Source organism: Rhipicephalus sanguineus, chromosome 2 (genome assembly GCF_013339695.2).
Source record: "Rhipicephalus sanguineus isolate Rsan-2018 chromosome 2, BIME_Rsan_1.4, whole genome shotgun sequence".
Taxonomy (NCBI): Eukaryota; Metazoa; Arthropoda; class Arachnida; order Ixodida; family Ixodidae; genus Rhipicephalus; species Rhipicephalus sanguineus.
In genome coordinates, this window is record NC_051177.1 from 37,297,597 (window position 1) to 37,321,183 (window position 23,587).

General features: G+C 42.3%; 2 protein-coding genes across 2 annotated transcripts in view; one reads left to right on the forward strand and one right to left on the reverse strand.

The window, feature by feature from the left end:
• The first annotated feature begins 76 nt into the window (after window positions 1-76).
• On the forward strand, window positions 77-14,459 carry LOC119382766 (protein SDA1 homolog). The gene is made up of 20 exons (XM_037650611.1): window positions 77-264; window positions 371-574; window positions 1,753-1,935; window positions 2,406-2,471; window positions 5,121-5,213; window positions 5,268-5,345; window positions 5,435-5,536; window positions 6,277-6,346; window positions 6,460-6,563; window positions 6,958-7,015; window positions 7,157-7,215; window positions 7,323-7,399; window positions 7,703-7,800; window positions 8,240-8,316; window positions 9,680-9,797; window positions 9,990-10,126; window positions 12,337-12,566; window positions 12,896-12,980; window positions 13,301-13,456; window positions 14,386-14,459. The coding sequence occupies exons 1-20, from the start codon at window positions 175-177 to the stop codon at window positions 14,428-14,430; spliced, it is 2,130 nt and encodes a 709-aa protein (XP_037506539.1). The 5' UTR covers window positions 77-174; the 3' UTR covers window positions 14,431-14,459.
• The window catches only part of LOC119382767 (protein FAM114A2), a 14,795-nt gene continuing 5,656 nt past the window's right edge, over window positions 14,449-23,587 (reverse strand). Inside the window, exons 8-14 of the mRNA XM_037650612.2 lie at window positions 21,298-21,462; window positions 20,859-20,947; window positions 20,041-20,115; window positions 19,470-19,609; window positions 18,945-19,017; window positions 18,810-18,866; window positions 14,449-17,856 (exon numbers count right to left, since the gene is read on the reverse strand). Coding sequence (XP_037506540.1) covers window positions 17,767-17,856; window positions 18,810-18,866; window positions 18,945-19,017; window positions 19,470-19,609; window positions 20,041-20,115; window positions 20,859-20,947; window positions 21,298-21,462 — 689 coding nt within the window. The 3' untranslated portion in view covers window positions 14,449-17,766. The remainder of the gene's footprint in view (window positions 17,857-18,809; window positions 18,867-18,944; window positions 19,018-19,469; window positions 19,610-20,040; window positions 20,116-20,858; window positions 20,948-21,297; window positions 21,463-23,587) is intronic.

Genomic DNA, 23,587 nt, shown 5'->3' on the forward strand with positions numbered 1-23,587 from the left:
TATGTGAGTTAAGTTTTTAGTAAACGTTTATAATGTAAAAAAAAGAGAAAAAAGCCATTTCGGGCCAACCAAAGCCAAGAATGGTTGGCAGTTTTGTTGACAGCTGCAAGTGTCGGCACGTGTTTGGAAACTGGCGCAGTTGAGTGTACAGAAACTAGAACATCGGCAAAAGCCATGAAGCAAAGAGCGGGAAACAAGCTCCCCAACAATCTACCGCAGTTGCAAAACTTGATAAAACGTGATCCCTTATCCTACAAAGATGAGGTAGGTAACTGTTTACGTTCGTAGCGGTCTGCGATTCCTGTGTCATGTCGCCGATTTTCATTACGTTGATTGTCGCTTCATTACTGCTGACGACTTTTCGTTCTAGTTCAATTTGCAACGCCACTACTATGAATCGCTGCTTCAAGCTTTCCGGCTCCGTCCAACGGAGCACAACAAGGAGTTGGACGAGCTGGTCATGTTTCTGGCACAAGTCAGTCACTGTTATGAAGAAGAGATGAAACAGTTCCCGCAGGATATGGTCGATCTCCTCAAGAATTACAACACCCAGCTTGATCCCGAAATGCGGATGGTACGTTGGTTTTGACGTTTTTACATCATTTGCCTTTACATTATCTACTATGACCTATCACTGAAATGCCGGCATTTACTGTGACGTTTCTAGATTGGCGTTCATTTGCTGCATACCATCGAGTTTTTTCAGAGCGGCATCATAGTCTGGCAGCAGTTTCACCAGTGGTTGAAACGTTTCTTGTTTTGGGTACAACAAAAAGCGAAACTTTCATCATTTACAATAAATACAAGGAATGCAGGAGCCTGCAAGAAATTGCCGCTGACGGTGCGCCAAATACAGAGCGGCCTAATTCGTATGATGTGAAGAATGCAACCGGAATTGAAGGAGGAAAGCTTTGAAGTGATCTGTTGAAGACGGTCTTGAAGAGCTATCTGTATGAGCTATACGCTGGAAGGTATAATGTCTTTGAGAAGGACTAACTTAAACCCAGTTTAATGAACTCCGCTTTCTGTGGTCACGCAATTTGATGCCATTTGCCGCATGGATCTTCAAACTCAGGTTGAACAGAAAATACACCAAAAACTATTTCTGCCACCTGCTTCAGACATGGATAAATTGATGTCGTGACTGCGCAGGTTTACAGTTGACAACAGAATACATCACCGGTTCATAGATGTGCACTGAAAGTGTTGCAAGTAGAGCGTCCATTTAAGATTTGAACATGTGTTCAAAACTTGTTAAGACCCGATACTTCAGAATTTTCCCTCACTCCTTTCTTATTGACCTACTGGAGACCTCTGGCTATGATGGCAAAAGTGCTTGCTTAAGATGGAAAAAAAGAGTCCATAGTGCTTAACAGCTCCTCATTTCAGGAACACTTAGGTTTCTGAGCATTCTGCTGTTCTTTGGGCTAGTAGGCTGTGCATACCTCAATGTAAATGTATGTCTCTAGCTCACGAAACTCATAATTTAGAACATATTCCTGTGACATTATGCTTGACACTGTTACCTCATAATCGACCACCTGGAGAACCTTGTGCCTTTCCATCATTGCCTATTGTAACCCGAACTGTGTTCATGTGTGGGCAAGTGCTCATAACTTTAGCACTGTTCATCTTGAACACAGGAACAGTTTGGTTGTTGTACAGTGCTAACACATGTAACATCTTGTGGACCTGGTTCCAGCTGATTGGTGCTGCATTGTTCTGACTGTTCTCACAATTGATTTTGTGCAGACATTCTGCAGAGCCCTAATCCTGCTACGCAACAAGGGTTTGCTGCAGCCAACAGATCTGCTGGAGCTCTTCTTCAACCTGTTAAGGTGTCAGGACAAATCCCTGAGGGTTTTCCTCAAGAACCACATAATCCAGGATATAAAAAATACCAATGCCAAAAGAAAGGATGCCAAGCTGAACTCGGTATTTTTCATATTTTTTAAAATCATCGTCGCATGTACCCTGTTGGTGGGAAAAGGACTTGACCAGTATCTTCAAGCAACAAAATGTTACTAACTCTGTGTGTATCAACATACCTGAAATACCATTTTCTTGTTTGTATTCCCTACTATCCACTGTTTATAGTAAGTGCCATGGTGAATATAGTAAGTGTCAAAGTAATAAGGTGTTCCATCAGCAAGTTGCCCCCTGTCATAAATATGTAAAGAACTACTTCAGTCGTACATATCTCAGCATTACAATTGGCCACGGGTAATACTGTTGATAATCTGCACTGTGCAATGAAAGAAACCCTTAGCAGTCGATACATGTCTTTCATGGAGAGTATATATATGGACAAGTTTGCGGCAAGACATGTGTCAGTTTTTGCTTTCGTTTCTTGGATACTCCTTTCAGGCCTGCAATCAAGCCACCTTTTTCTTCCTTGTTTTCAGACACTGCAGAACTTCATGTTTACCATGTTGAAGGATAGCAACCTAGTAGCTGCTAAGACATCTCTCGTAAGTAGCAGTGTGTATGGGGCGTAAGTCACGTAGTTATTACTCAACATCAGAGTTCTGTCAGTGTAGTGCATGCACGTGCATAAAAGGCAATCTCATATACGATACATGTGGTATGAGGCAAACAACCACCTTCAAGAGTGATGAATGGTGCACACCTATATTTTCATACCATCAGAGATTTCTGACGCCCTTGTTCATGTTGCCTCAGACAACACAGCTTCGGTGCAATGCAGTCGTGTTGCAAAAATGAACTCCTTTATTATATGTTGTGGCTCAGAGAGTACTATTAGCCCCGAGAAGTGAATGATGTCACGGCAAGGACTCTTCGACGCCCGCCGTGACGCGTCGGCATATTACGCGCTTGCTTCGTGCGCTGTTCCGCTGTTTACGTTCGCTTTTTGCCTTTCTCAAGCTTCAGATGAATGACGAAAACAGCATCGATAATGTTCCTAGTAAAACGGGAAGAAGTTATATGCATTTTTTCTTCACAGTCCCCAACGGTGCCCACGCGCCGTTGTGCACACTTTGAAAGGGGTGATCAGGTTTGTTGTTGTGTCGCGCTGCTAACTTCGGGGACGGGTCTGATTCCCAACCACAGCAGCCGCATTCCGACGGATGTGAAAAGCAACATTCCTCTGCTTAGGTACAGGAGCACGTTAAAGAATTCGAGACGGTCAAAATTAATCTGCAGCGTGTCTCACAATCATGTCGTGGTCTTCACACAAGACACCTTATTCACATTATATTAGGTTGCGTTGTTCACGGGCGATTCCTTTAAAAAATATGATGGCTTCGCCTCCACAAGTGTTATTTGCATCGGACGCATCCGCGATCAGCGGACAGCGTTCTTGCCGGTGTGCCGAGCCCCGCACACGATTACGAAAGCGCATGCAGTATTGAGCTTCGCAAAATATCTCGAAAGCGCTCGCCCGAGAATACTGCCGCAGTTGTTGTGTTTGTTTTTCTTGTGTACTCGCTCACTCATCATGTTGCTTAGTTTCACGTTTTTCACGCAGTAATTTCGGGGCGTCATTTCAGAACATAAAAAAGTTGAGGTTAATTGCGGAAACTCCTTATTGCTGTCAGATTGTGTCTTCATGCAGCATCGTAGCAACGGCGCCATTACACTTGTATAAGTACTAGTTTAGATAGCCAGCTCATAAATGATTTCCTTTTGCATTTGATATACCCCTGAGCATCATGAACCTTTATGTGGACATGACGTGCGAGACCATTAATTGACTCATTAAGGCGAAGGACATTCAATTAATACTTGGGCCACGTCACTGAGAGTGCCATTGAAACAGTTCAAAACACTCATTTCGACTTTCAGACGTTTGTTTTGCAGACCATTGTTATCAACAGTGCTCCCACGAGAATTTAACATTACCGCTCGTGACCCGGCGGTTCATCGGACCAGCAGTTCATGCAAATCGGGGTATACGGCCACTTAATCCCAGACGGGTGTTGAGAAGAAATGTTTAGATAATCCAAGTATACACTAACACCTCAGAATTTCCTAAACCATTGTGCGCATGGCAGTATTATTTTGTTTAATTTCCCGGATGTATTAAGTGATTCTTCACGATAGACAGATTCATCTAAAGTCTTCTGTAGCAGCAAGCGCAATTCTGTCAAATCACCTAGATAATCTGCAAATGCATACATAACTTGTACGATAAGCCGCAATGTATTTAGTGAATTGAAAACGTTTTAATTTAACGTGTAATCTTCGGGATGCGTGTTCTGACCGTGGAGTCTACGCCACGTTGTAATGAAGTTAGAGCCATTAGCGTAAATTTTATTAGCACCGATGTCTTGGAGTACGCGGTGAAAACAACGAATGTCTTGCTCTCGTACATCACCATTTTCACGGTGAAGCTTCCGTTCGGGCGGGAATTAGCCCATTATAAGCTATATTATCCAAACTTTCTACAGCTTACTAAACTTTCGCTGGTAGTGTAAACTTCTACCTTCTCCCTTGGGTGATTTGCATCGCAAGAATGAGCAGTAATCACCACCGTATCGCGAAAGAGCGGGTACGCGGCGGGCGCAGAAAAAGGCGATCTTCGGCTGCGGAGCAAGCAAGTCCTTGCCGTGACGTCACATCGCCGCGACCGCCGCGCCGCCAGTGTTCGTTCTCGGGGCTAATAACCTCCATAATCCCCCTATTTTTTCAGCCCAGGCTTTGAAAACCAGGCACACTTGCTGTGTCATGTTCTTGCAGAAGTGCCTCTCATTTGCATTAGTAACTACTACTTAGAGCTACTGATTAACCTTCAGTTGTAGTGAGGCAAAAGCAAGCAGCTCAAGCACTTAGGTGCCCAGGAGATCCCTTGCATGCTAATATAGCATCGCCCTATTTCAGGCCGAGTGCCGGACAAATGCCCTTCTTGGAGATCTCTAGGTACCTCTCTGCCATGTAAACTCCTTTACTGTGCTTCCCTTAGTGCCAATAATGCTGCTGTAATAAGCTGCCAGTTATTTGTATTGCCAGTTATTTTCTGCAGCGTGTTGAACAATTCTGCTTGTTTTGGTGAACTGTAAACAGGTGTTGTATGTTTGTTTAATTAAAAATCTTCCAACATCTTTAGCGACTTTTTATGGTGCATAAGTGTGGTATTATTCTGGCCATTTTGTTCTCAGGATGTCATGATAACTCTGTACAAAAAGAACATATGGAATGATGCCAAGACAGTGAATGCCATAGCCACAGCCTGCTTCCACAAGGCAACAAAGGTGAATGAAGATGCATGGGCTCTTGCCAGTTTTATTGACTTGGGCTTTTCGTAGATGCTGGCGACCGCTCTCAACTTCTTCCTCGGTAGCGATGAAGAGGCAAAAAACGAAGATTCCAGCAGCGAGTCTGAGGTATTGTGTTAATGTCGTCCACTTTGCCAAGAGTTACGTTGAAAAGGGTGCAACTTGTAAATGTTTGTGAATGTCTGTGATGTGTGCAGCCTGAAGGCCCAAGCATACAGGAAATCATCATGGCTCATCGTGTGAACAAGAAGTCACGAAAGAGGAAGCGTATTCTCGACAAAAGCAAGCAAGCAAAGAAGGTGAGGGGGCTTAAGTAAAGCAACCATGGTTGCCCCATGCTCTTATCCGATGTGCTCAACATTGTACTTACTATGCTTCCCTTTCATTTCTCCTTGTACAAGAGCTATTTCTGTGCAAATCTTAAGGTGTGAGTGCACCTTCTCCTAAATAATTTGCTTGTCACTCACTACTTCAGTAAAGACTGCCTCTGCAGCAAGAAATTTCACATTCTTACTCATTGGAACAATGTGTCAGCTGAATAAAAGTTGCGCATTAGAAAGGATTTGGATATTCAGATAGTTTATTAACTTTCTCTGACATATTCCAGGTGTGGAAAACCCAGTGTATGGGACAGTAATATTATGTAAAAGTGACACTGATTATGGTACTGTCTTGTTAAAGGACCAAGAGCATCAGAGGTCTGCGAGCAATCAATGCTAAAGAGTACAACTGAGAGAGTTCTTGTGAATGTTTAGCTAAGCCACACGTTGTACAAGAACTAAGTTACTTACAGCAACTCCACCAAAGCATAGCTGTTGCAAACTTCTGGACGGTTGATCGTCGGTTAGCAGAGGCACAGAGCTGCTGACTCGACTTCTTGTGTAGGCTCAATAACATTCCTCCACCATTTCAAAAATTTTCATTGATGGCTCAAATTCTTCTGAAGAGCCTAAAATAGTCATGAGGGCAAATCAGTTACTATGCTTTTTTTTCTCTCTTTCTTTTCTTTCATCATGCATTTCTCATTTTTCAATCCTAGAAACAAAAGAAGGACCACAAGGCACAGGTTTTCAACTTTTCCGCGCTTCACCTGATACACGATCCACAGTGTGAGCTCACCTGTCAATTTTTCTTCGTACCTCCTGTATTTTCATTATTCTATCATTGCTATTTGTGCCTGATGTAGTGTTGTGTGCTTACCATATAATTAAATACCTTGCAGCCATGGCCGAGAAGCTTCTGAAGTCTCTGCAAGAAATGAACGAGAAATTTGAAGTCAAGCTTCTTGTCATGAACTTGATTTCGCGCCTTATTGGCATTCACGAGGTAATAATACCCTTCTTTTTGTAAAGTGCTGTAAATGTACACAGAAAAAATACTGGTAGGATGTCCTTATGAATATGTGGTCGCTTTAGTTTCATGGTGAGGAAAGGTACGGTTTGCCAACTGAGCTGGAAGTCTGCGTTCTTCTTCTACTCTGTCCTTTTTCCTATATTGCTGTTATAATGTAGTATGCTATAGTGTAGTGTGCTATTCATTGTCATGCAGTATCTAAAATGGCAAACAATCGTGTCAGAGCGAATCAAACGCTCAAAAATAAAAAAGAGTACCAGCCTAACTAAGTATGTTGTTTCCTTTTAATTAGTCATTAAACTTACCCATACTTTCAGATGATAACTATGTGTATATCTATTTAATATGTTTATCATTCATTTGCCAGCTCTTTGTGTTCAACTATTACCCCCTGGTCCAGAGATACCTCCAGCCACATCAAAGAGGTGGGTCTCCGCATATGTGTGCTGGTGTACTGGCTCGCTTACAGTGTTCACAATTGTTTTGCGTCTCGTGTGAAACATTGGCAACATTTACTTGTTCCACAACATGCAGTATATGAATCACCATTTATCTTCCTCTTCCAGAGGTCACAAAGATACTGCAGTACACAGCACAGGCCTCCCATGAGCTCGTTCCACCAGATGCAAGTCTTTCTTCATTTGGTCTGCCAGCACTTAATGCACAGTTTTGTTTTTCTTAAGTTCTATTTGTGTTTCCTGTTGGTAACTGTGTTTATTCTGCTTCTTGTAGGTATTAGAGCCTGTGTTGATGGCAATCGCCAACAACTTTGTTACGGAGCGCAACTCAGTTGAAGTAATGACCGTTGGGTGAGTATACTGTAAAACTCTTTATGCACATTGAAAACGGCTTGTACATGTGCATTGCTGATGCTAGCAGTACTAAATAGTATTTAAAAATTGTACAAAGGGACACATGCATGCACAAAAGAAACTTATTGGGGATGCATAAGGCGTTTCCAGTGTTTCGCATTGTTTATTGTCTACAACAGTAACAACGTTTTCGATGCTTGTGCTGGCGAGGTCTTATTAAAGCCATGCATCTAAACAGAAACCTGTGTGAACTGAGTGCAGATCATGCTGGTTTTGTACTCTCTTCATTCATCTCTTCAGGTTGAATGCAATTAGAGAAGTATGTGCACGGTGCCCCCTGGTCATGAATGGAGATTTGTTGCACGACTTGGCTCAATACAAGTCATACAGAGACAAAAGTGAGCACTTCAACTTGCCTTTTATGTTTTTCCGGTTTTTGACACTTACTTTTGACTGTTATCTTGTTTATTTATTCTTACTTAATTATCTCACGCAAGGTTACGCTGTTAGAGTTGGCATTTTGTGTGCAATTTGTGCATTGCAGCACGTTGATTATTGTTAATTCTGTGTTTAATACCTAGTCATCGTGAGCTACATGTAAAATTTTAAGAGCCAAACGGAGTGGTTCTGTGTTCAATTCAACTGACTTGTGACATTGATGATATCATCCTACTTGTCTGTCAGTGTACTGGGCTGGTCCCAAGAACACGCATCGTGTTTAGTTCCTAGGCATACCCATAAGTTGTTTAATCATAACTGGTTAAATTAATAAAATTATGTGGCAGGTTGTGGTCACCTTAGTGTGCAATCTCGTGTCTTCTTGTACCTCTTTTATAGATGTTTCAACAGCTGCCAAGTCACTGATCCATCTCTACAGGACCATAAACCCAGAGATGCTTGCAAGAAAGTTTAGAGTAAGCTATTTTCTTCGTGTTAGCAAAACTTATTGTACTGCACCTGAATGAGCGTGAAGCTTCGAAATTGTAGGCGCAAAGAAAACAGGGACGAGAAGGGAGACACACACACAGGGTGCCTGTGTGTGTGTGTCTCCCTTCTCGTCCGTGTCTTCTTTGCGCCTACTATTTCGAATCATGCATTACCAACACGCCCAGTTGCTCTCTCTCACATTGAGTGTGAAGGTCACACTGACTGTTGCATTGTAATTTGCATGGACCGAGGCTACTAAGAAAATGTTTCTGGCCGGCAAGCAGACCTATTGATTGCACACAAATGCTGGTTTTTCTTTTGTTTGCTAGTATGGGGTCTAATGTCTGTTTCCTAAATGTAGATGTTTGGTGCAATCAAAAGCCACATGTTATAATGATTATTTTTGTTGTAACTTATATATCTTTTTTTTATCAACTGTCATCTGATTGACCGATCCAGGCAAACAATGAGGTCTAGATCGTAGAAGAGTCTGGTGCTGGCCCTGTTGGTACATAGTTAGGAAAATCCATGAATCTAGCCTTGAAGGACGTGTACGTAAGGGGAGGAAATTTCAGTGAACACATGCATCCTTCACGGCTGGGTGTGTCGATATTCCAATAGAGGTCTATATTTTCAATTCTTTCTTCTGCCACGAGTCATATTGAGTTTTAATATATTACAATTCTTTTATGATTTCGTTCCCTCTTACTGTATTTTTTATTCGCACATTTCTCATATTCCTGCCCTAAAAGTTTACTCTGTAGCACTCAACTTTATACCCATAATGCGCAGAAGTCAAAATACCTTTGTTGGCTTCACAGGTCGTTGAGATAGCCTTTTATATATATTTTTTTTTCAGTGACATGTTTCAGAAAATTATATGCAAATCAAGACCCACAAGAACTAGAAGCTGCCATATTTGCAGTTGATGGCTTTGTTTCATAGTTTCATGACTTGTACTTAGGCTAGTTAATACGAGTTCACCTGATTGACTGTGTCATTTTGATTGTTTTTCATCATGTCTGGGTCAGCATTAGCCCTATATTTTGCTCTAAACTTGCCACATTTCGCTGCATATTACCTGCAACACCAGTCAAAGAAAACAGATCCACAAGAACCCATACCTCTTATTAGTAAAATATTCCACTGTAGCACCGATTCTCAAGGCTTCAAAACGCTGTACACCTTTATAATAGGATAGAAGCTTTGTAGCTTCAGGATGCTGAAAACATTAGGTCAGTCAATCTTCCCGTAGCATGTAATACAGGGCACTAAAATTTACGCGTAGGCAGTACTGGGCAACTAAAGTCTGTGAGAAAAATGTGAAGGTTAATTTATGCTGTACTCCAGGGTAAACCCACAGAAGAAACACAAGAACTGAAGGCCCTCAAGTATGGTGAGTTCAAAGCTCCAAGCTTTGTACCTGGTGCTGAAGTGCTGGACGTTGATGGTGAAGAGGAAAATAATGGTGAGTCTATGTAATTGGTTGAATCACATTGCCGATGTGTCGCGAACTTGTTTAAATGTACAAATAGATGTACAAAGCTCTGGCAATCTAAACTAGACATGGTGCAAATGCATAGTCTTGAAGTGATGAGAAATCACTGAACAGGGAGCTTCATTATTTCGCCATTAAAAGCTGCCTTCTTTTGCTGTATAGATGAAGAAAATGAAAGTGACAATGAGGACGAGGATGACTCGGACGGCTGGGTTGATGTCCAGCATTCAGACGACGAAGCACCCGACCCAGAACCTGCCCATGATGAGAAAACAGAACAGGGGGCAGAAGCTGCTATGGTATGTATATTGTTGGGTACTGGTGTGCTTTTGGCAACGCAGGCTTACGAAATGTGATGGCACAAAAAGGGAATTTATTGCTCTTTCTTTGTAACAAGTCAGCAAATTAATAAACATACAACGATTAGTTTCTCAGGAATCAAGTTGTTTGGCTTGTGCGAGGTTACTGATAGAATAACGTCGGCATGCTCCAAATACGGACACCCACGTTGTCTGCGGTTGCAGTTCCATGAATGAAGACATCTCCAAGCAATCGTACATGCCATTACTAGTGTGAGTCTTGAAATCAGATGGGAATCTTCCCACAAGGCAGTTTTGCAAAAAAAGCAATGGTGAGCGTGCAGTCAGTCCACTCGTGTTGTCAATCCCAGTAAAACAGAAGAAAGCTTCCATGCTGCCACAAGTTCGCAAGTTATCCAAATTGTCAGGTGGCATTTGCACGGGCACACTCACATCACCTTTCGTAGCAGCTACATAATGACATGGACTGTTATTACCATGCAAGTGTCTTGAAGGGCAACTGAGCATTATGAGAGCCATGCAATGAGTAATACATTGGGCATGGAACAGTGTCAAGTGTCCCCACAGTGTCCGTCATCTTCTTCATCATAACTTGTTCTCGTCCTTCATTCTGCGAGATGTAGTTGTGGATATACATAACCAAAGCTGTGCAAATAGCAAAATTTTGGGTGCGTAGCGAATTCAAATACTGAAGTGTGAGTGCGAATAGAATATTTTTCAGATATTTCTAGAATATTTTTCGAATACTTCGAAGCGAAGTTGCAGAAAAAAAAGTTGGAGAGGATTCCTAGGCATATTCTTATGAGATAGCAACATGAAAGCATTTCTTTTCGCTAGATTGAAGCGCAATGTAGAGACCGAATTCTATTTATGTACATGATTTGGTGCAACCAAAGTGTTGCCGACAACACTTTACACGTGGTAGGCAAAGATGCCAATTCCTCAGCCTCTCCTGCTCTTTCAACTTCTATGGAAGCCCAACTGATGTGGCAGACAAGGCTGTGCTCCCTTCAAGCCCTGAGTTCCAAATCTGCTTCAAACACATCGATATATAATAACATCTGAAATTTTGTATGCTAAAAAGCTTCGGCGTCCGATTTTTTGGACTTCCTGCCTAAATTTCAGGTCTAAAACAGCATTAATTGAGCCCCCACCTCTGCCACAGCTTTCATCTCCATGTTGGAACCAGCGTTTTCTTGAGTTAATACACTTGCTACTGTAGCGGAGCTTGAAAGGCAGCTGTGCCGCAATGTGGGGATGTGATGAGGTGAAGCATACTGAATATCTTGGGACCACTTCTAATCAGACGTTGATTGTGTCTTGGACATGTTCGACCGTAATGGAGCTTGAAAGACAGCTTTGCCGCATTACGAGAGCGTAATGAGGTGAAGCATACTGAAAATCTGAAGTGGTCACTTTCAATAGGACGTTGACTCTATTTGTCTTCGGGAAGTTCGAATAGTTCGAATAGTAAAATTCCAGTGCGAATTGAATCGAATAGCAAACACTATTCGAAAAATATTCGAAATTTCGAGTATTCGCACACCCCTAACTATAACTTTAGAAATTTACATAGACTTAACAGAGAAAAGCCTGGCTGCCTGCACTCAGACACCTGTGGATCCGTACATGTCCTACATTCAGGAAGTGAGTGCTCTCTGAATGTTGACTAATGATGTGGCAAAGTCTAACCAAACTGTCTATGCGTTCAAATTGTGCGACCATTTGGGAATGCTCGTGCTTTGAGCGGGCCATGAGCCATCATATCGGAAAGCCATTCACCCAGCTACAAAACACTGCTGCAATGTCCTCATGTGATGATAGATCGACCTCTCGCCTTTTGCTGCCACCAGAGCTCACACAAATTGTCAGTCACAAAATTTAAGTGGTGGCTCTTGCTACTTTTAGCAATGACCTCAGTGATTTTTCCATGTCTTGAGCTCCCTTGGTTCAGTCCATTATGCAGCTGGAACTTGAGCATTTGGGTTTGGCCATCTACACTAATTCTTGGACAACTGACTCGCCTCAGGTTGCCACTGTTTGGGCTAATTGTATGGAGGAGCCATTGATGCTCTGCTTTCTTGTTCACAGAACATGCTGCATATTCAGTGCATATATACATGCTGCCTTCAGGAAAATCATGCCACCACAACAGTGTGAACACCTTTTTTTTTCCCCCTTTGTTTTAGAAAAAGGGCAAGCCTTTGCTGAACCTTGAAGAACGTGCTCAAAAAGCAGCGCTGGTTTCAGAGACTCGAATCCTGAGCCAACAGGAGTTTGCCAAGGTTCGTGCTGCTCAGCTCTCAAAGAAAATGAAGGCTGCAATACCCCAGAGGTTCACCAAGAAGGGTGCTACTACAGCCAAGAATGCTGCTACTGCTGCCACTACTGAAGTAACGGATACCACCATTGGCGAGAAGTAAGCAAGGCTCTATGTCGTGGCAGCCTGTGCTGTCTTATGTCAGAGCATAGGTAGTTTGGAGGTGTCATGGGGCAGCTGTCTTCGTCCTATGTTTTGGGTGAGGTAGCGGGCATATATTCTCGTTTATACTAGTTGGTAACCTTTCACGATATCCAGATGTTTCCTAGTGGGAAAGAGTAAAAAAATAATAAAGCTATTTCGCCTCTAAGAGCAGCGTGCAGGCGAGAATAAATGCTGCATTTTTCACGTTGTTGCAATTATGGTGATTTGTTCCTGAACATATATTGTCATCCTCATTCTCTGTGTTTGACTTTCTTTTGCAACAGGAAGGAGATTGTCTCCCTAAGGGATATTGAGAAGCTAGTCAAAAACCCAAGAAGCACCAAGGAGTCTCGGCTTGCGTCTATCAAAGTAATTTTTTTTAATGTTTACTTTGATTAGTGAAATGAGCACATTTTCCCACCTTATATCTCTGCATTGCTGGCATTGCATGTCATTAGCTAACAACTGAACTGCAATACATTGATTTGTTGCACAGAGCTTATCTGTTTGCTCCAATACCTTTTCCGGTGGTCCCTGTCCATTATGGACTGTGGCCATAAGCATTTCAGCTACTTTTCTGTTTCCTATATGAAATAGTGGTATGTGCTGTAGTATGCTCGGTACCTTAAAGATTACTTTTCTTCAGGAGTGCATTGGCTAAATTGCAACATAACATGCTGTGCTTGTAGGAAGGAAGGGAAGACCGGGAGAAGTTTGGTGGACGAAAAAAGAAAAAGGGTGAATTTGCAAGCCAGAGCAATAAGGAAAAACGCAAGACCAAAGTCTTTAACATGGTCAAGCACAAACTTAAGCGCAAGCAAAAGCGCTCGTTCCGTGAAAAACAGGCAAGTAGCGCATCTTCCTATTACATTTTGCTGTCCTAATGAATTTATTAAAATAGTTTTAGCTCAGCAGAGACATGCCTGCCATGAGCCGTACTGAAAGATGTGTCAGCATCTGCACTATGATAATGCGATCGTAGTTAGTAAAATTATTCTCAATACCTTAGAAAGTCACTTGCATGTAATACTTAGTACTGCTATGTCCAGATATGTTACTAGTCCGTTCCCAGAAGTAGCTTTTCAACAATCTCGGCTGCGCGCCAATTTAGGAACTGCACTAAGGTGCTTTCGATTTCCATAGCGTGTTGCAGTACCACATAGTAATAAATGCTTGCATGAGGTTGAAGATTGCAGCTTCCTAGTTGTATTACTGTGCATAACATATGGTCCGACTTCGGCACAATAGATTTCAAAGTAGACGGACCATACAATCAGTTTTTAAATCGTACTGCAATATGATTACTGTGCAGTCTGCTTATGGAAGCAGTATATTTCTTTTGTAATCTGTGCTCCGAGCATGTAAATGAAAAATGAGGAGAAGGAATTGTTCTACGACACACAAGGATGTTTGAAGCAGTGCTGCACTGGCCTGAAATTAATAGGGAGTGCTTAATTAATCCGTCATTTTGAAAGTGCATCTTTTAATGCCAAATGAAAGCAAAGCTATGTTGCCTTGGGTGCCAGGTGCAACAAACCCAGTAACCATCTGCTGTAAGTTGAATGCTGTAATTAAAATATGGCTTCTGCTAATGGATGACTAAGATCATTTGTGTACCTCACTTAACATGGTCTCTATGTAAATTAAGAGTTTGCATTCCTTTTATTTTTACTACAATGGTTCTGCATAACCATTTACATGATAGCATTGTATTTCGTAGTGAAATACATTGTTTACGCGCTAAATTGTATGCAACTATTTTCTTTCATTTCAGATTGCCTTGAGGGATGCATTGTTAAAGCAAAAGAGAAGAAAATAATAGGCATACAAATATACATTTTGTCTTAACCTCAGTCTCTTTATTGAGAGCAGCACCCAGCGTGCAATAAGTGAATTAATACAGGCAAAACATTTCGCAGTCACACTTCCCACGAGCAAGCAGAAGGAACTGTCTCGCTATGTTACAGACTGTACAGTGGTACCTGTAATAAGGTAATTCCTGAAATAAAATGGCCAGTGATGCAATACCATTACACTTGGCCCAATCTCAGACACCAGTGCATGTTCACAGCTCTAGACAGAATGTGAGGCTCATTAAAAATGCAAGGAGTGTTGAACATTGACCCACAACTTTTAACGAGTGTAACGCACTGACACAAAACTAGCTGCTAGTGCAGCCAAGTTCTACCTTCTTCAAATGCAAATTGCAATCCGTATCGAAGAAAAAGGAATAAGGCTTCCATTGTATACACATATGCTTGTACGTACAGTGGGGACATAGCTAGTCTAAAGGCAGAAGAGTCACTATCTTTAGAGCTTTGCTATCACATAATGGGTTCCGGATGCACAACCACAAGGTTAACTCGCGTAACTGGCGAAAAACAGGGCATTAATTTTAAGCTCTGTGCACAGACAAATGCCGACGTAAAAACCATGGTTGCAGATATACTCAATGGGCAGTGCAAAGCTGAGGATATTGTGCATTCTTGGCGCTATTGGAGGACAACTGAAGGCTTATGGGTCGTGGAGTTTCAGCAAGCAGATTCACTTGTAAACGGCATGTGTCCTTATTGGATGACCTGTAACCTATACAGGTAAACTTGCTGACTTCCATGCAAATGGTATGCCTGCACTTGGATTTTTGTATTGTAGTGGTTATTATTAGTACAGTGAATGTAGAAGCTGAATAGATACCACAGTGCCATGAAGACTAAAGTAAAAGTTATCATAGCTCACTTTTCAGCCCCTCAAGAATCATGTCGCAGTTAACCGGTTTTCAGTGCCAAGAGCTGTGTCCATTGATTTATTGCACCTAATAATAAAGCCACCATAAGTGCAGTTTCTGAGCCTGACAATGTGTAGCACCCGAATGACAATTTCCCTGCATTTCTTTGATCATAATCTTTATACTACAAAAGGAATGACTGCACACAATGATCACATGTCTAAACAGTTGACGGAGCTAGGGAATATTATCAGACGTGTCTTTTTGCATATCTGAGGCTTAGAACACCACTACGGCAACATGACTAAGAGGGAGGAATGAAAAGAAAGTGGTTGTCTCATTGCAACAGTCTTTCAACTGCTGCAATAGGAATTTGTATATTAGAGCATAATGAATATTTCACCCAACTCCTTCGATTAAACTTTCTGGTAAACATCACTTAACACATAAAATCAAGGCTTCGACGGACGCCCGTCTGGTCGGGAAGAATTGTTGAATAAAAAAGACGAAGACGCCGACCACAAGAGAATAAAAATGTAATGACGTTTCGGCACCCAGAACGGGAGCCTTGTTCGCAATAAGCTCAGTTGTGAACAAGGCTCCCATTCTGGGTGGCGAAACGGCATTACATTTTTATTCTCTTGTGGTCGGCGCCTTCGTATTTTTTGTTCAGTTAACACATACAAGCTCTGAATGCATGGAAGCATCTTGACTGAAGGTCAGTGGTACAAGTTCAGGCAACATTCATCGAAACACAGTAAGTATTTCAGTAGCATATCAATCCTTACTGTGTTTCATTTGGGTCGTCCTAGATAGCTTTGTGCAAAATATCAGTTTTACAACATTTATTTACACAAACACACTAGCACACAGGCATGCAGGTACCATTTCCAACACAGTTGTATGTACATGCGGAAGCAATAGCAATCGTAACACACACCTAAGCATTAGAACATGTAACACTTTTGGCATGCTAAACGGCTGAAGATTGATCAGCAAAGTTATCTCTGTTAATGTATGGTCAGGCCAACAGCAGCTTCGATGTACCAACCAGATATGCAGTCGGTGCGTTAAGTCTAGCAGCCTGAAATGACCAGCATCAGTGTGCTCTGTATTTGTAGCAGCAAGTACATCAGACAGGCCGAAATGCAACATGCCATTCCATTCTTTGTACAGATCAGCATGAATCTTCTTTTGGCCAATGAAAGCACTCATAAAAAACTTACACTGCCACAGCTGCCCTGCTTTCAAGCGTGTGTGCATGCAAGAGTTTCAATGCGACTCTTGGAAAGATGTACAAAATGCCATCTTTTCACCAATCTGGAATTGCCGCATTTGACACAGTGCTTAAGAGAGAACAAATTTTTTTTTTCAGTGCTACTGGCTAAGTTTATTTTATTTTTTAACATGCTAAACGTATCATAAAAGAAATGGCTCTGTAATTCTACATTGAGCTTGAGGTGGAAGCTGAGAAAGTACAGCAGCTTGCTATTTTGCCTGACAATTGAGAAAAAAAAATTAACCTAGAAGCATGCACCAGCCGCAGGCACATAGCGGGAAGGGGGGGGGGTGTTTTACTGAAAAAAAATTTTGACAATAGGTGTGCTTCTGAAATTGTCAAGGCCTTCAGCAAGTGCACCCCCCTCCCCCCGAAAAATATTGCTGGCTACGGGCTTGACCAGCCTACGCAATGTTTTAAAATTTAAAATGTGCTTCTGTAACAGCATGCATGATCTTTGCTGATGACCACCACAAGCTCTAAATACCAAAGGTGCATTTGCAAGACAGCAGGCTACATCTTCAGAGAACCGGTTAGCAATATAGCCACAGGGTTTCATGCATATGCTACTGCAATGCAAGTGTCTGCTGCAACAGTTAACGCAGCAGTTTAACCGGCACGGCAAACGTGGCAAGCATGCAATTTTAAATGTGCTTGGATTATTTAGATATAATTATCTCGAAGCTATCTTGCCATCACAAACTCATTAATTGGAATCTGTTAGTGGTGACATTTTCAGAGAATCATATTGAATAAGTTTACAATGCTCAATACAACTTGTCTGTGGTATCATACGGATGCGCTAGGTAATTATCACTTTCGCGGCATATAATGTGAGCAAGTTCCCAAAGTTAAACTATCTAGCTTTAATCAAACGCGATGATCAACACAGGCAACTGGCTGCCACTAGAAATTATCCAAGAAACTTCAAGTACATTCTCGTCTTACTCAATCAAGGCTGATGTCTTTGCCATCAGTCCCATGGCGATCGAACACTTCCACTGTCGGACCATTTTCAGGCGATACCTAAGTCCGATAAGGTGTTAACACATTCAACAGATGGATTCAACGAAAACATTCAGAACCCTGTGCAGTACTCTATCGGAGTTACAGCTGTGTACAAGTTGGCATCAGAATCCCGAAGCCATCCTTCAATCAAGTTTTTGTTGCACAGCAAGCAGCTGTAGTATGGGCACCAGGAGCTGGAAGCCATCTTGGATGTAGGTGTTGCTGTTTGAGGCCTGCAACATAATAATTTCTCGTGAAGTTCACAGTGGCTGCTTACAATGAATGGGCAAACATGGAATTAGGGTTGCCTTCCAAAGTACACAGTGGCATACTTGTACATTTTTTGTTGCATTTCCTAGCTTCAGTGCATATATTTTACACCACACAAAAATGGCAGTGTTTTCTTGGCCTATTGTGGCACAAGGTAACTGCACAGAACATATTTTCGCTGACGTTACCCTTAACAATGTTACCCATAACCAGCGAGCGATGGACATGCTAATTGCCTGCGATCCTGCTTGGAAATGTCGAAAGCGTGCATTTGCCACCTAAGATTCTTTTTTATTCATCTTAAAACATGTCCACATTACAGCATATGCTCAAGCAATGGTGCGCTATTCACCAATCTTTCCGTTAAAATGTTGAGTTGTACAAATGCACGAGAAATCTCAATTGTAAGAAATGCAGAGAAGTTTGCTTGCCCCCAAGTTTTAATTAGTGAGCTAAACACATGTTATGGCTTAGGCTCAACCCCCCCCCCCATATTTAAAATTTTAAATCTTCTTGAGAAGTTTTACACATGAAATGCATCATAATGTCTTACTTGAAACAAGGAATTGCTGTTCACTGCAAATTGAAAGGCTAAAAATCATCTTATGCCACCCAGTGCTATGTACTACAGGAGTGTTGATTCTTATACAGTGAAAACCAGCATTGCACACTGCTTATGTGGTTTCGAGCGAGTAGCTAAAATGCTCGGCATAAAAATTATGTTTTGGAAGCTGACCATTAGACATGGTAGACTTCTTGACCCAGAGAAAAAGTAATTTCCTGCCTAGCAGTTGAAACGGTATTCCCAGTCTCAAATCTGTGAGCTGTGTGACTTTTTATCCAAGCATCCTCGTAGGTCTCAAACTCATCCCCTTATGGAGAAAAAAAAACGAAACTGACTTCAAGAACATCTCACCTCCAAATAGATATTCGTAATCAACGGCGTCACTGAGTCTGGGTCTTCAGAGTCATCCTGCGAAGAGTCATGTTTTATGTTTACCTATTGTGCATATCACTTGTACTGCTAGAGTAATGAAACTGGTTGGCTTACAGCAGCTGTGTTGAGGCAGCGACCACACTGGGCAGACAGGATGGCCACTTCAGTGCAAAGCACAGCAGTCAGGCTGAAAAGGCAAAAGAGGTACGTCCATATTTTTCAGAAGAGTGAATAACTTGAAACAAGTTGCACATTCCTGTCATAAAGTGGCTTATGTTCTCACACAACCATTGACTTAAAACAAGCCTTGTACACTTGATGTCCATCAGTATCTGCCCTGCCCTGTTAAGGTATGATCGATGCTTCGAACTTAATGAGCCGCTGTACAGGTTGTGAAAACTGTGACAAACTGACTGAAAACTGCGGTTACGAGTTCGGCATTTGCATAAATTCGGGTCTAATCCCATGTCCCATGTGCTTCTACGGGTACCAAACATCTGTTGCAATAACACGAAGCATTTGCATAGTTGTTCAGTTATTGGCAACACCGACTACTCGCTGTTGTTAGCACTTATCATCTAGTAGTGCAAGGGACAGCAACAGATGTGTTAAACGTATACGATGTTAGAGAGAACAAACCCTGTGAGTTGAGTAGCGTAGTGCATGGGCGTCCTGTCGGGCGAAGACTTCACGAGTAGAAGTTCGGCAACCTTGTGGTACAGCTCCATGGTTTTTGCTGTCATTTCGGCCAGGGTCTCAATGCCTCGCCTGTAGATCTCCTACAGAGGATTGAAACCAAGCCCAGTCACATCCCAGATTGCAGTGCATATAATGTGTCCAGCAAGCCAACAGCTCGGTTATGGTCAAGAGTTCTACATGCAAATGATAGGCAAGCTTTTCAACAATGCTTCAGTGTTACATAAATTGAGTGTACACACCAATGACTGAAGCATCTGAGCCCAGCATGGGCAAACATTTGTTTGTTGTCCTCGCGTGGCAATTCAAACTGCCTTAAATTCTCAACCTGCCACCAGTGAAGTAAACATTTCCTCGCATTTGTGTTGGCTGGTGCTGTTGTACATAAAGATCAATAATTACCTGTTTTGCAAGTTTGCATTCTCCTCATGTATGTTCTACACTACTGCATTGTCATTTTTTTTTATTGCTAAGAGCTAAGTCATGCTACAATGTGAATCAGTTGTGCCCTTACCTTTGCATCCACCTTTTCACCTTTTTCCTGTCGTTCTGTGCAGTCTCGAAGCCACTCTCTCACTTCAATGTCAGTCTGCACAAGAGTTAGCAATGCATTTTTAGAATAACAGAGAGCTGAGCTAGTTGGTAAGAATTCATTCTAAAAAGACAGGGCGTGCAAACACGGACACAAGAAAGTGTCCCGACTTCTTTCTTGTATCCGTGTTTGCACGCCCTGTCTTTTTAGAATGAATAGCAATGCATATAGCACCAAAATACTTTTGTTGTTTCATTTGTCTGTTTTTATGCAATTTACACATATGCTAATGATTCCAGGAGAACCTTTTGCAAATGTGCATGTGGCTTCAGCAAGCATGCTAGCACAAAAAAGAAGTGCACATTTATGCCAGTGATCAAAAACAAGAATGAGAATGCATCTCATGAGACATTTGTTGCACTGCCATACTTTGCACAAACTCGTTTTGCCCTACTGACGAGTGTATTCAACCAAGGAGCGCACCATAGCTATGGTATGGATGTAATTATCTGTAGTCTGAAGGTGCTGCAAAAAACCATAGACTATTAAAATCTAGATGTTAACCCTGAAATAACACAGAGCAGTGCACTCGTGCGTGCAACACATGCAGTACACTTTCTTATCTTGAGCTGTATGTGCAAGCCACAAAGAAATTAAGGTTTATTTTGCATGCTCTTTTGAAATCCAGGCTTCTGCGCATGACTACACATGCCTGTTTGTCATTTAAAGAGATCTTGCTGTGCAGTGACTGGATACTTCAGTGGCTCGAAATCACGTGTATGCCGAACAACAATGCCCACCTCTTTCAGTTTCTCTCCTCTAAGGTTGAGGCCAATTTCGGAAAGGTGGCCCGTCACCAACTTTTCGAACTCTTGTTCAAGCTCATCATCTGCAATGCAGAATAGAAAAAGAGGCAACTGTACCAATACTGCAGTTTTTAGCAGAATGTCTAAAGGCATTTAGTTCAAGAGGAAGCAACACGCTTGTGGCTGATCGAGGTTCCCATACAAATAACTGAACACAACATGGTTCACTAGTGAGAACAAACATGGCCTGCAAATTATAGGCTGTCCTTGAATTTTCTGCATTTCAACGATGGAAGAATGTAAAGGTTTCTGCGATTGTTTCAATAGGTGAAGCAATGCCAAGCTTACGCCATGAGCATCTATAGAGAAAGTGTGCGACGCAGACGTGTCTCCAACACAGTGGTGCATTCCAGTAACACTTGCAATGTCACACCTGGAGTATCGTCAGTCGCAGGCAGGCTCTCGCAAGTCCTCTTTATTTTTTCGAGCAAGGCATTCAGTTCAGCCCTCTCCTCTTCGCCAGCTTCCATCAGTTTCTGCTGCACAGCTGTCTTCCGCTCTCCACAGAGCATTTCTAGTGCTTCCAGATGCACAAGACCTGTAATACAATAAGGTACCTATAAGCTGCTACGTCTTTATTTATTTGCAGTATTACAAGCCTTTTTTATGGCTGTTATAGTGTGGGAACTGTCAACATTACCAAAATTAACCATGTAGTGAACACACTGCAAAAGTAAAAGCGAAAAGCCTTTGCAAGTTCTTTTCATCACTGATGATAGAACCAGCATGTTCAAATACATATGCAAAGTTCAAACTTCGTAGAGGGTGGAGGCATGAAATCAATAAGCAAATGCCAGTTCTTAAAACTAGAGCTGTGCGAATAGCAAAATTTTGGGTGCAAAACGAATTCGAATATTGAAGTGTGAGTGCAAATCGAATCGAATATTTTTCAAATATTTCTCGAATATTTCTAGAATGTTTCTCGAATACTTTGAAGCAAAATTGCAGAAAAAAATGTTGCAGTGGCTTAGCTCAGCTAATTATTCTTAGCTTCCCTGATTGTCTAGGATTAGCTTGATTATCATGCTTACTGCTGCTCCAATGACACACACACACGGCATACGTATTATGTGGCACATGTATATTTATTTTGCCAGGCAATTACTTTGGGATCCGATGAGTTAAGCTTCTCCGCTCTTCTGCGCCGTTGAGCAGCATTTGCGCTCTCCTTCTCCATGGCTATACCACACTGGCAAACGCCAGTCAGAGGCGCTATCAAGCGGCTCCAGCTCAGTGTCAGACGGCGACTGCACAGCGAAGGCGAATAGCTGCGCGCGTACCGGCGCCAATACATCTGCCAAGGCTACGACGTCACTCAGGAAAGCGCAGACCGGCGGCGGTGAGTCGCGCCATTTAGGTGGTGTTGGTCGCGCGCGGCGGCAGCAGAGTGCGTGGGAGTTGCCGGCTCCAGTGCGTGACATCACTGATCCTCGCGCATGCGCAGCACGGCTCTTGAGGATCCACGCGAAACTGGCTCGAGCTAGGCCAGAGTAGCTAACGCTACAAAAAGTTGGAGAGGATTCCTAAGCATATTTTTATAAGATAGCAACGTGAATGTTTCTTTTCACTAGGTTGATGAAGCACTGGCGGGGTGGTGTTTCATAGTTGTCTTATCAAGATTGAGGCAATGTAGAGGCCGAATTGTATTTATGTACATGATTTGATGCAACCAAACTGTTGCCGACAACACTTTACACGTGATAGGCAAAGATGCCATTTCCTCAGCCTCTCCTCCTCTTTCAACTTCTGTGGAAACACAATTGATGTGGCGGAGAAGGATGTGCTCCCTTCAAGTCCGGAGTTCCAAAACTGTCTCGTAGACGTATATATATAAGAACATCTGAAATTTTTGATTCTAAAAAGCTTCGGCTTCCGATTTTTCGGACTTCCTGCCCAAATTTCGGGTCCGAAACAGCATTAATTGAGCCTCCACCTCTGCCGCATCCTTCATCTCCATGTTGGAACCAGCGTTTTCTTGAGTTAATACATTTGCGACCGTAGCGGAGCTTGGAAGGCAGCTTTGCTGCAATACGGGGGTGTGATGAGGTGAAGCATACTGAAAATCTAGGGGCCACTTCTAATCGAACGTTGACGGTCTCTTGGCTAAGTTCGACCGTAACGGAGCTTGAAAGGCAGCTTTGCCGCAATACAGGGGTGTGATGAGGTGAAGCATACTGAAAATCTAGGGGCCACTTCTAATCGGACGTTGACTGTGTCTTGGCTAAGTTCAACTGTAACGGAGCTTGAAAGGCAGCTTTGCCGCAATACGAGAGTGCAATGAGAAGAAGAATATCAAAAATCTGAAGGGGTCACTTTCAATCGGACATTGACTGTATTTGTCTTTGGGAAGTTCGAATAGTTCGAATAGTAAAATTCGAGTGCGAATCGAATCGAATAGCAAACACTATTCGAAAAATATTCGAAATTTCGAATATTCGTGCCCTTACTTAAAACCAATCGATGAGCAAACTGCATTCTGCTTTCAAGATTTGTTCACTTATGAAATTTCCTTTGCAGCACTATTTGAGTTGAAGCTAACGTGCGTGGGTGAGCACTTTTTCCACATAATCGTGCACTGTTGCGCAATTCGCCAAGGATGACCAGTACAAACGTTTTTGTACCCAGCTAGAACTGGGAGGTTAAAACACAGTGAGCGATGCAAC

Coding starts and splice junctions, on each gene's coding strand:
- LOC119382766 (XM_037650611.1), top strand. CDS start 175: ATGAAGCAAAGAGCGGGAAACAAGCTCCCCAACAATCTACCGCAGTTG. Junction 7,400..7,702: donor GTTGAAGTAATGACCGTTGG/GTGAGTATACTG, acceptor TCATCTCTTCAG/GTTGAATGCAATTAGAGAAG. Junction 9,798..9,989: donor TGGTGAAGAGGAAAATAATG/GTGAGTCTATGT, acceptor TTTGCTGTATAG/ATGAAGAAAATGAAAGTGAC.